Genomic DNA, 12,287 nt, shown 5'->3' with positions numbered 1-12,287 from the left:
TATCAGTGGTTGCCTGGAACAGGTGGTGAAGGAACTCACTGGGAAGGATCCCAAGGAAACCCCTTTTCTAGTGAAAAAACTGTTCTATATCTTGATTATGGTAGTTTTTACATGGGTATCTACATTTGTTAAAACTCAGAGTGTGCTTGCTTTGGCAGCACATATACTAAAATTGGAACAATACAGAAAAAATTAGCATGGTCCCTGAGCAAGGATGACACCCACATTTGTGAAGCATTCCATAGTTTTGTGGAACCAACCCTTCAACAGATGAATGGATAAAGAAACTGTGGTACATATATGAAATGGAATATTACTTATAGCCTTAAAAGAGAAAAAAATTATGGCATCTGCGGGTGAATGGGAATATCAGGTTAAGGGAAGTAAGCCAATCCCCAAAACCAAAAGCTGTATGTTCTCTCTGAAAGTGGATGCTGACCCATAATGGGGGTAAGGTGGGTGGTAAGAGGCATGGAAAGAATGGAGGAACTTTGACTGGGCAAAGGGGAGGTAGGACAGGTGAGGGGGCATAGGGATAGGAAAGATGGTGGAATGAGATGAACCTTATTACCCGAGGTACATGTAGGAATACAAATGTGTTGTGTACAACTAGGAAAAGTTTTGTTCCATTTATATACAATGAATCGAAATGCATTCTGCTATCATGTATAACCAATTAGAACAAATTAAAAAAAACTCACTGATATTGGCTATCAAGGAATTACTGTTAAGTTGGGTGATGGCCCGTGGGTTCATTATACTACTCTCTGTGCTTTTCTTTAAAGCTTTTCTAATTAAATTTATTTTTTAACTAGTACATAGAAACAAACATTATAATTATTGAAGTAGGTAACATGACATTTTGATGCATGATTACACTATGTAACGTTTAAATCAGTTAAATATATCTACCTCCTCAAACATCATTTCTCTATGGTAAAACTTTCACAACCTTTTCTTCTAGTATTCTAAAATGTACAGTATGTTATGGTTACCTATAGTCCCCTACTATTCTCTCTGCTCTTATTTGAAAGTTTCCATGATAAAAATACTAAAAATAATTTTTAAATTAAGATATAACTTCAAATATTTAAAGGATTTCTATGTAGAAAAGAATTCAGTTTTATAGAGGAAATCATGTGGAGGAAAATTTGGAGTCAATACAAGGATGAACTAGACAACAGAAGAACATATAGCCTTGTAAGAGAGTGACTCATGCTAGGAAATACTGGTGTACAGGCCTCATAACTACTCGTCAGGGCCACAGTAAAGAAAATAACAGCAATGAGTGAGAAACTAGACTAACAGCCTTCCAAGGTTTCTTCTAACACTAAGATTCTACTAAGATTCCATTGATCAATGAACCTGATTGGTGCACATCTCCCAAACACATCAGAGCCTATTACTCTCCAGTCCTATCAGATATCATACTACTTGTTTAAGATTTTACATTGATTTGTTCATAATTTTTGCATATATTTGTTAAGTCCTTTTCTTAAGGCTTTCAAAAATCACAATCATGCCTTACACCTGTTAGACTCTTTTAGTCCTCACACAATGTCCTGTACATACTGGGCCATCAAAATGCCTTTTTGAAATCTCCTTTCAAATCAGTCTTTTAACATTGTGCCTCTTCTTTGCCACTCACATCTATGTCTTACCTATCACCGTACAATCACTGACACACCTGCACCACATTCGTGTCCCCCGACCTAGACCTAGAGGAGGGCTCTGTGCATACCTAAAAATATGAATAAAGAAATCCTTTCCATATCGTGAGGCTGTTAACTTTCCAAGTGATGCTGATTCATTCTGATAATCAAATTATGACTGTGGAAGACTGCTTTAATCACTGGAAATATCATTATTCTAACTGCCTGGCTTGTACATACCCCTTACCCAGGTGGCTGCCACCATCATGAACAAACATGGAGCCAACTGAAAAATGATTTGTTTCTCCCCACCACATCTTTTCCACCCTGGTGGTCTTTCCTCCCCAGGTATTCATTGATTTATACCACCTTCTGACTGTCTACATGAGAATTAGGGGGTGCGTAGGGGTAAAACCCTTCAAAATGCCAGACACCTCCCCAGACATTTTACCTTGTCAAATCATTTAATTCTTATGATTGGAGTAAGCATTATCTACATTTTTCAGATGAGGAAAACTTTTTTCAAAAGTTTACTTATTTGCCCAAACTTCTAAATGATAACCTTGGGATTTGAAACCACATCTACCTGGCTTCAAAATCTATACATTTTACAAGGAAAACAACAACATCATCTTTCTTACACAAGCCTTGAAATAACACAATCTACAGGAAACAACTTCAGTTGAGGAGGATTACTGTCACAAAGGCCCTAGGACCTCCAACCTCTAAAAGCTTTCTCATTCCTATAATTAAATTCTAAAAGTCCAATATCAACAAATACCAATGGGGGGGAGGTAAGTCCTAAAATGCTTAGATAAGCTTCTAGACAGATTAAATGTCTTGTTTGAATCATGATTTTCTTTAGAAAGATCAGCCTTAAGTGACTCTTTCTAAGAAACAGATCTAACCTAATTCCTTTTCATTCTTAAAACTTTCTAAGGATCCCCACTATTAATGGTCTAATGCTACTTTGGCTCATGACTTCAGTTAAGATTTGCTGGCCTCTCCAACAGGCCCATCCCCGTCCAACTTCACACTTTACAACACCAACTATTCACATTCTCCTGCCCTCCCCAAATATCCTTTCTTCATGTTTCCATTTCTCTGAACACATTTCTTCTGACTGCCAGCTTCCCCCACCACCCCCCCAGCCTGTCTAATCAACAACAAACCACATGTCAGACTCCTGTTTGCCCTTTGCCTGTGCTTCAAACACATCTCAACCACTTTCTGACCTTATTGATCACCCTTCCAACCATAATAAATGCATTTATGGACAATAATGTTCTACCATCGAATAAATACCTCTCTTTCTGCCATTATCTTACTGTGTTTCAAGTGAATGCTGTTATCTCCCTGCCAGAATGAAAGGTTCTGAGGGGAAGAACCAAGTTTTTATAGGTGTGCAAATGTCCAGCCTTGGTAGACAGCAAATCTTCCTCATGTGCTAAACCAAGTAGCCATTAAAGCCACACCCCTATGGCTTTTGTTTCAGGAGCTATCTACTCAAAGGATCAGGAGTAATTTTCATAAAGACATTTTAAGTTCTTCACTTCATGACCAGAAGCCACTTAAAAACTAATAAATAATCAACATTCTAATTGAAGAAACTATGTCAAACTTACCATCTTAGACAAATAAAGCAAGAATGAATGTAACAAGAAAAGTATGGTGGTGGCATCTTCTGGCTCTTCCACCTTTATCTCTAGTTGGTTTTCTGTATCAGCAGCATCAACAGGAGTACCTTCTGTTATAAGTAGCTCTAAAATTGAAAGGGGAAATGGCTATTTTATTTTATGCTATAGAATAAGAATTGTCTCTCTTCAGTTTCAATATTCATCGAGTGTTTCACTAAATATATGAGTCACAGTGCCTGGAATATTTGGCTCTCCTAAAGACAATTAACACAGAGAAGAAAACTTCAAAATCCTAATTAGAGCTATTAGACCCTTCAATTATAAAATGAACAATCTCCAGTCTACTCTCCACTACATCCATGGCCATACAACTGCTACCAGAACAATATTTACTCAAGGGAAAATTTAAAACCAGAGATATATAGACCAGGGTCACATTCAACAAACATGGATTTAGTGCTGGTGAAACCTTGTGTTTAAAATTTTAGGAAAGCTGAAAGAGAGGGAGTCTTGGTTTGCAGATTTGCAGGTGGAATGAGCCAAGGCTTAACACAGTATCTGGCACCTGGCAGAGATACTCAACAATTATTTATTGAATGGACAGATGACAGCTATTTAAAAAGAACACAGTAATATCAAGAGAGACTAAAGGGAATTGGATTACAGACCTGCATTGAGGCTCTGTGAATGAGGTAGAATTCCAGTAAGAACTGAGAGCTTGTAGGGGTGGAATTTCAGTATGAGTTACAGCCTGGGGTACGTTTGATTAAACAGCAGGAGTCCAACATGCAGTTATTAAGAAGTTGGACCAGTTGCTTCTAAGGTCTTTCTCAACCCTGAGATTCCCATTCACTACTATTTTTTTAAGCTTTTGCCTAATTTTTTTTAGTTTAGTTTTTGATGGACCTTTATTTTATTTATTTGTATGCAGTGCTGAGAATCAAACCCAGTGCCTCACATGTTAGACAAGCGCTCTACCACTGAGCTACAACCCCAGGCCCTCCATTCACTATTGGTCTATGAATTTGACTGCTGGTGAAGTCTGCACCATTGGCTCAGCATCTCAGCAACCTGAGCGGGCTGGCTGAGGCGCCGGCAGAGCCGGAGGGGACACACGCAGGGTCCTGAGGCTCTGTCACTCCTGCGCCCCACCCGTCATCCTACGACCCCCAGCCCAGCCCACGGGGCAGGGGACCGGGGGATCAGAGCCCCATGCGGCCCCAAAGAGCCACCACGGAGACCCTGGGCTGCCCGCCCACCTGTGCACTCACTGCTGCATTCGTCGTCTGCACAGAGTTTGTGCTTCCACAAGGGCCAGCCGGTGCTTGGGTCCAGTTGGCCCGGCACTCGCCAGGTCAGCCACAGCACGAACAGCAAGAAGAGCAGCACTGGCGCTGCAGCCATGTTGTGGTCACCTTGGGGAGTCGGTGACGGGGTGGAGTAGGCTGTGGCGGGCGTCAGGGGGCGGAGGTGGGGCTCAGGGGGGCGGGTGGGGTGGGTAGCAAAGCACAGAGGGGTGGCGCCCGGGAAGGCTTAAGCCTTTCCCGGGTGACACCTCAGCAGGGATATCTGGGGGTCAATCCACAGACTCTACTGGAGAACACACGGAGCTGGAGCTCCGTCCTTCTCTAGTCAAGACCTTCTCATGGACTGAAGACCTTCTCCTCTAGTCGCTGCCTTGGCAACTAGAACTCTCCTTCTCGTCCAATCACCTGCCTTTGCTTCTGTGCCCTCACAAGCGACCCTCCACATGATTCTAGTAGTCACCCACCCATCCCCCCCCCCCCAACTGGTCCTTTCTGGCTTTCCTTAATGTCTCATTTCTGGTCCATCCTAAACTAGCCCACTCCACTTCACCATCACTCCCATCCCCCATTCCTGGTCTGGTACCTCCTTTTCTGAACTACCAAATCCCACCCATGACTTGTCACAGCTAGTCTATGGTTCCAGGCTCCCTCCCCTTCAATCTCCTTGAGGTTCCTTGAAGCCCCACCCCAAGATCCCTCTGATTAGGAAAGGGGAAGGTGAATGGAACTGTGAGTGAGGGTGTAAACTGGAGACAGTGGCCTGCTTTTTTTTTAAGGCTGGGACAGGTGGGGGCAGAGAGATGGACATTAGTCTTCAGGCTAAGATCTTGAGATTCTTATCTTTATCCGTAAGGGAAGAAATTATTTAATTCAAAAGCATATTTTTAATTCTCATTTTGTGCTACCAAAGCCCTAGCATGGTGTGGGAGTGGATGAAAATCAAAAGACAAGATATCTGGTCCTGGTCGGAAAAAGTCCACAACTTAGTGGGAACCAACTGACAAAACCGATTGTCAGAGAAGAAAGCTAGTAGCTAACATTTCTTGAAAGCTTTATGTCCAGTTGTTATTCTGAAGGAAATTTTATTTTATTTTTTCTGACCTCTAAGAGGGATCTTACATTTTTCTACTTCCCTTTCCAAGACTATTCCCTCTTTTGCACTGTGTAATCTTGAATTTAAATCTGAATAAGTTGCATTGATTTTCCCTTGTGTTAATAGTCAAATTATGATACAATTTGAATTATTGAAATGCATATGGAGGGGTTTCTTTTCTTATTTTTAATGAAAACTCACGTTTTTTAAAATTAGCACCTAGGGGACTATAGGTGGAGACTTAATATGTAGAGTCATCAGCATGATAATTGTGATTAAATAAACACAAATCAGTTCATGACAGATGATTTCACTTACTATTATAATCAGCTTTCTCCTCTATAAAACAGCACAATTAGTCCTAAATTGACATTCACTAATTGTATATTAGAGTTTCAAGGAAAACAATGAAGAGTTGGTGACTAGCATAATGATTGAGATGTGTTTTGACATCAGTAATTATTATTATTTTTAAGATGGGGGTCTTGCTATGTTGCCTAACCTGATCTCCAACACCTGGACTCAAGCAATCCTCCTGGCTTGGCCTTCTGAGTAGTTAGGACTACAAGTCACCAAACCAGCCCAGTAATTATTGTTTAGTAGATCTCTTTTTGGACACTAAAATCACTACTAATATGATTGTATGTGTTTGAAATTGGTTTTAGGAGCAACATACAGATTTGATGCAATTCCCATCAAAATACCCATGAATTGGTGTGAATATACTTAGTATACAATGAGAGATATGAAAAATTGTGCTCTATATATGTAATATGAATTGTAAAGCATTCTGTTGTCATATATAAATTTAAAATAATAATAATAATAATAAATGTCATTTTTCCAGAACTAGAACAAACAGTCCTGAAATCCATTTGGAAGAATAAAATATTCAGAATAGCCAAAACAATTCTAAGTCAATAAAGCAAGCTGGAGGCATCATCACAATACCTGACTTCAAATTGTACTACAAAGCTATGGAAATAACCACTGCATGGCTCTGTCATAAAACCAGATACATAGACCAATGGGAAAGAAGAGAAGACACAGAAAAAGATCCAACACAGTTAACACTCATCTGATTCTTGACAAAGATGCCAAAAACATATTGGGAGAAAAGACAGGCTTTAAACAAGTGGTGCCAGGAAAATTGGTTATCCATATGTAGACAAATAAGATTAGACCCTGTACAAACTTGAAAGAGATCAAAAGCCCAGGAATTAGACCAGAAACTATGCAAATCCTTGGAAGAAAATATACATTTGAGACTCCAGCATATAGGTACAGGCAATGACTTTCTTATTAGAACTCCTAAAGCTCAGAAAATAATGACAAAAGTTAATAAACAGAATGGCATCAAATTAAAAAGCTTCTGCACAGCAAAGGAAACAATTAGTAACATGAAGAAAGAACCTAAGGAATTGGAGAAAATATATTTGCTAACTACTCTTTTTTTTAAGAGAGTGAGAGAGAATTTTTTAATATTTATTTTTTAGTTTTTGGCGGACACAACATCTTTGTTTGTATGTGATGCTGAGGATCGAACCTGGACTGCATGCATGCCAGGCGAGCGTGCTACCGCTTGAGCCACATCCCCAGCCCTGCTAACTACTCTTTGACACAGGATTAATATCCAAACTATATAAGAAACTTTTAAAAACTTAACACCAAAACCTCAAATAACCTAGCTTAATTGGGCAAATGAATTAAACAGATACTTCTCAAAAGAAGAAATAAAAATGGACAACAAATCTATAAAAATGTTCAACATCATTAGCAATTAGGGAAATGCAAATCAAAACTACAGTGAGCTTTCATCTCACTTTAGTCAGAATAGCAGCCATCAAGAATATGAACAATATGGGGCTGGGGTTGTGGCTCAACAGCACATTGCTTGTCTAGCACGTGCAAGGCCCTGGGTTCGATCCTCAGCACCACATTAAAAATAAATAAATAAAAATAAAGGTATTGTGTCCAACTACTTAAAAAAAAGAATATGCACAATAATAAATGCTAGAGAGAATGTGGAGAAGAAGGGACACTTTTTTCTCTGTTGATAGGATTATAAATGAATATAACCACTATTGAAATCAGTATGGAGGTTCCTCAAAAGACTAGGCAGGAAACCACCATATAACCCAGCTATACAACTACTCAATGTTTATCCTAATGAATTAAAGTCATAATACTAGAGTAGTACATGCATACCCATGTTTATAGCAGCACAATTCACAGTTGCCAAACTATGGAACCAAACTAGGTGCTTATCAAGGATGAATAAATATAGAAAATGTGGCATATACACACAATGGAGCTTTATTCAGCCATAAAGGTGAATTATGTCATTTGCTGGAAAATGGATGAAACTTGAGAACATTCTGTTACACAAAATAAGCTAAACTCATAAGATCAAGGGAGCCTATGTTTTCTCTCGGATGTGGAAGCAAGAGAGGAAAAAGGAAAAAAAAAGTGAAAATCAAATGGAGATCAGTAGAGTGTAGGAAAGAGACCAGGAGAGGGAGGAGTGAAGGGAAAATACTGGGGAATGATATTGGCCAAACTGTAGTGTTATATTGTGCATGTGGAAATATGTAACGACAAATACTGCCATGATTTACGACTATAATGTATCAACAAAAAAATGAAAAAAATAAAAGAAAGCAAACAAAAGAACAAAATTGCTTTCATGTATATATGTATGTATGTATGTATGTATGTATGTATGTATGTATACAGCCTATCCAAACATCTATTGTGAGCATAACATTAATACTCTGGAACAGTGTTGAGCAAATCATAGCTGTAAGCCTGACACTGTTTTTTTTAAATTGTTCCCTTTATTCCTTTTTTCTCTTTCTTTCTTTCATTCATTCCTCTCTCTCTCTCTCCCTTCCCTCCTTCCCTCCCTCCCTTCCTCTCCCCCCCCTCTCTCTCTCTCTCTTTCTTTCTTTCTTATTTCCCAGGCTGGCCTGAACTCCTAGGCTAAAGTAATCTTCCTGCCTCAGCTTTCTGAGTAGTTGTGACTGTTGGAGCATACCACGGTGTCCAACAATGACACTTGCTTTTGTAAACAAAGTTTTATTAGAACACAGAAGCATATATTATTTACCCATAGTCTAGGCTGTTTTTGTGCTACACTGGCATTTGAGTGGCAATTAAGACTTGCCTACAAAGTCTAATATGTTTATTATCAGTCTCTTTTCAGAAAAAGTTTGTTGATCCATGATTAGATTATAGACTAAAGTCAGCAGAATGAATACATAAACATTTCTTTTCCTACGACTAAAATTGGCTGTATGAAATGAGATAAATGATCTATTAATTGCCAAGATATATGTCTCTTCCCTATAGAAAGTGTGTATTCAGGACTAGAAATCTTGGCACTGTGTCATGTCAAATGTAGGAAAAAACCTGGCAGTTCATTTTGATGAGACTTAAGAAATTTCTTTTCCAGGGCATTTTGAGGTGTATCTAAAATTTGTAGATAATACAGGGAAGAACATTTTAATCTGCAAATAGATTATGTTCATTATTAGTTTGTAATCATTTCACAACTATCATATAATATTAAAGCATCATAAGAGACCGCCTATCATAATAGAAACTTTTATGACTCTAGCCATTAACTTGTATTTTTCTACTTATTGTAGACCCATACTTTTAAGCTAGTGCTATTGGTAAAATATATGATTATTTAACTCTGATTGCCTTACTAATTTTGACCAGTTTATTTTTCAGATATCCATTTTGGGGTTTACTCTTTCAATTAATTTTGGGTTCCATGGGCAATGAAATTGTTGTTGAGTATGTAAGATGTTGCAGTTTCTATGTAAGTTCACCTAAGGGCTTCTACCACTATTGATGGGCAAGGATATAACTAATTTAGTACTTTTACTTGAAACTGTTATAGTTCTACTGTACGGGATTTGTTTTCCTGACACAAAAGAGTATACAACTAGAAAAACTAAACATTTTCAGGTATTAATTTCAGAGAGATGAAGCTCAAGTAAGATGGTGGTCATACTGAGTTAAGGAGAAAATTATCAAAGTGCAAGATTATCATAGTGGTTGGAGTTTTGTGGACAAGAATGTCTGAGCTATTTATGGTGGGTGCAATGTGATTATGTGTGTGTGTTAGAGAGAGAGAATACTAAAAGCCTGGAGGAAATTTATTTTTTATATGAATGTACCAGATGAGACTCTTTAAGGCTTAGCAGAGTTTGACTGCTATAAAGGAGACTGAAGATGATGCTAAATGGCAATGTTGGAAGAAATTAGGTTTTCAGCAGAGTCAGGTTGCAGCAGCTTCACTAATATATCAGGTACTTAATTAAGAGTTCATAAATAAGCCTTAGCAAAAAGAACCACACAAAAAAGAGTAAAGGAAAAATGGTAGACCTAAATTTGAAACCAAAATTGATTCATGCTGAAAATGTATGAGGCAGCCAGAAAGGAAAAAGGAAAAGAAAGGTGTGTGTGTGTGAAAGGAATCTGAGGGCAATCAAAGGGAGATCAGTAGAATAGAGGAAAGGGATCAGGGGAGAGAGAAAAGCAGGTAAAAGAGAAATACTCAAGAATGATATTGGCTAAGTTTTATCACTATATTGTACATATGTATGAAAACATAACAACAAATCCCACCATTATGTACAAGTATAATGCACCATGAAATATGGAAATAAAGAAAAATACCAAACCTAGTGAGGCACGGAATATGCTTATAATCCCAGTGACTCAGGTGGATGAAGCAAGAGGATAACGAGCTCAAAGCCAGCCTTAGTAAATAGAGGTGCTAAAGCAGCTCAGCAAGACCCTGTCTCTCAATAAAATACAAAATAGGTCTGGGGATGTGGCTCAGTAATTGAGTACCCTGAGTTCAATCTCTGGAACCAAATAATAATAATAATAATAATAATAATAATAATAATAATAATAATAATAATACCAAATCTAATATGATCAAAACAATTCACCAGTAATTAGCCTGCATGACACATAAAACAGAATATCCTTTATAGGAAGAAAACATAATCCAGACTTCCTATGATGTATCATCTATAAATGACCAGAATATAATTAAAAAAATTTTTTTGGTACCAGGGATTGAACCCAGGGGTGCTTAACCATTGAGCCACAACCTCAGCCCTTTTTTGCATTTTATTTAGATACAGGGTCTCATTGAGTTGCTAAGTGCATCCCTTAGTTGCGGAGGCTAACTTTGAACTCTTGATCCTCCTGCCTTAGCCTCCTGAGTCGCTGGGATTATAGGCATGTAGAATATCATTAAATTTTGCCAGAATGCAAAGAAGATAGAAAAATGAGAACCACAAGAGAAAATATCACATATAAAAAAAGTTCCGTGAGCTGACCCAGATGTTAGGATTAGCAGAAAAAATTTAAATAGTTTTTATAACTAATTTCAAGGAGTTAAAGAAAAGCTTAATCATAATGAATACGTAGATATGGGTGTCAACATATAAATGAAAAATTTCTTTTAAAAGAAATAAAAAGTACGGTATTGGAAACGAAAAATTCATGAAACAAATCTATCATCAGATTGTATAGTGCAAAAACAGCAAAAAGTTAACTTGGAGATAGACCAATAAAAATTATCTGGTCTAAAAATCAGAAAGAAAAAAATATAGACTTGGTTACTATCAGTACAAAGTGACCTAACATACATATAATTACATTTCTAGAAGAATAGAGGCATAAATTGTACAGAAAAAAATATTTAAGACAATGATGACTAAAATTATCCCAAATTAACAAAAAAGATGTCAAGAGATTTAGGAAACTCAGTGAATACTAAGGTTAGTTACAAAGCAAATCACATCTAGATGCATCAGAGCCAACTGTAAATGATCAATTAGAAGGAAAAAGGTCTTGAAGGCAATTAGAAAAAAGTGGTGTGTTATGCATTGGTAAAAATGACTAAAATGATAGCTGACTTCTTATCAGAAATGAGAGGTTAAAGTTAATGGAAAGGTTTAAGGTGCTAGAAGACAAAAACTGCTAATCCAGGATAAATCTCTTCAAAACTGAAAGCAGAATAGACATTTTAAAATAAATAAAAAGTAAGAAAATTCAATACCAATAGATCTCTACTATTAACAATGCTAAAAGAACCTCTTCAGGATAAAAGGAGATGATCCATCAGGTAGAAACAGATGCACTGTGTGTTTTAGTTAACTGTGTAATAAACTTAATGGTTTAAAATAAAAATTCTTTGTTATTTTTTCCTTATTCTATGATTTGGCTTTACATAACCTGATGAGTCCTTTGCTCTAGGTATTTATTACTGCTTATGTAGTTTCCTTTCGCAGGGATTGTTTAACCAAAGGTAGAACTGACAAAATCCTCCTACCTCAGCCTCCTGAGCCACTGGAATTACAGGTGTGCACCACCACTCCCGTCGGAAAGCGAAGCAAAATCCAAAGGACCACCAGGTAAAGTGACATCTTACTCCCCTAGTCCAGCCGCCGTCCCCTCTCCACAATCTCTATTTGCAATGGAAATCTTACACCTTCTGGATGGGACAGAATGATGCAAATCTCTGGCCAAACAAATGGGAAGGCAGCAGCCTACAGTCAGTTCT

The 12,287-nt window shown here is 37.7% G+C and overlaps 2 protein-coding genes and 1 non-coding gene across 4 annotated transcripts in view; 2 read left to right on the top strand and 1 right to left on the bottom strand.

The window, feature by feature from the left end:
* The window catches only part of LOC144373716 (axin interactor, dorsalization-associated protein-like), a 74,039-nt gene extending 66,499 nt beyond the window's left edge, over nt 1-7,540 (top strand). The window contains exon 9 of the mRNA XM_078036735.1: nt 6,537-7,540. The gene's annotated coding sequence lies outside the window, so the exon portion shown is untranslated. The remainder of the gene's footprint in view (nt 1-6,536) is intronic.
* Nucleotides 1-12,278, bottom strand: part of LOC144373685 (transport and Golgi organization protein 1 homolog) — a 44,545-nt gene extending 32,267 nt beyond the window's left edge. Inside the window, exons 1-2 of one of the 2 annotated variants that reach the window (XM_078036718.1) lie at nt 12,057-12,278; nt 3,278-3,414 (exon numbers count right to left, since the gene is read on the bottom strand). In XM_078036718.1, coding sequence (XP_077892844.1) covers nt 3,278-3,280 — 3 coding nt within the window. In that variant the 5' untranslated portion in view covers nt 3,281-3,414; nt 12,057-12,278. The remainder of the gene's footprint in view (nt 1-3,277; nt 3,415-12,056) is intronic. The other variant, XM_078036719.1, reaches the window with a different exon arrangement.
* On the top strand, nt 143-249 carry LOC144373723 (U6 spliceosomal RNA). Its single transcript, XR_013433280.1, has one exon. It is a non-coding gene; the product is annotated as a U6 spliceosomal RNA (small nuclear RNA).
* Nucleotides 12,279-12,287: the final 9 nt, after the last annotated feature.

Source organism: Ictidomys tridecemlineatus, unplaced genomic scaffold (genome assembly GCF_052094955.1).
Source record: "Ictidomys tridecemlineatus isolate mIctTri1 unplaced genomic scaffold, mIctTri1.hap1 Scaffold_46, whole genome shotgun sequence".
Lineage (NCBI taxonomy): Eukaryota > Metazoa > Chordata > Mammalia > Rodentia > Sciuridae > Ictidomys > Ictidomys tridecemlineatus.
Note: the sequence above shows the minus strand (reverse complement) of the source record. Positions and strands in the feature narration are given on the sequence as shown.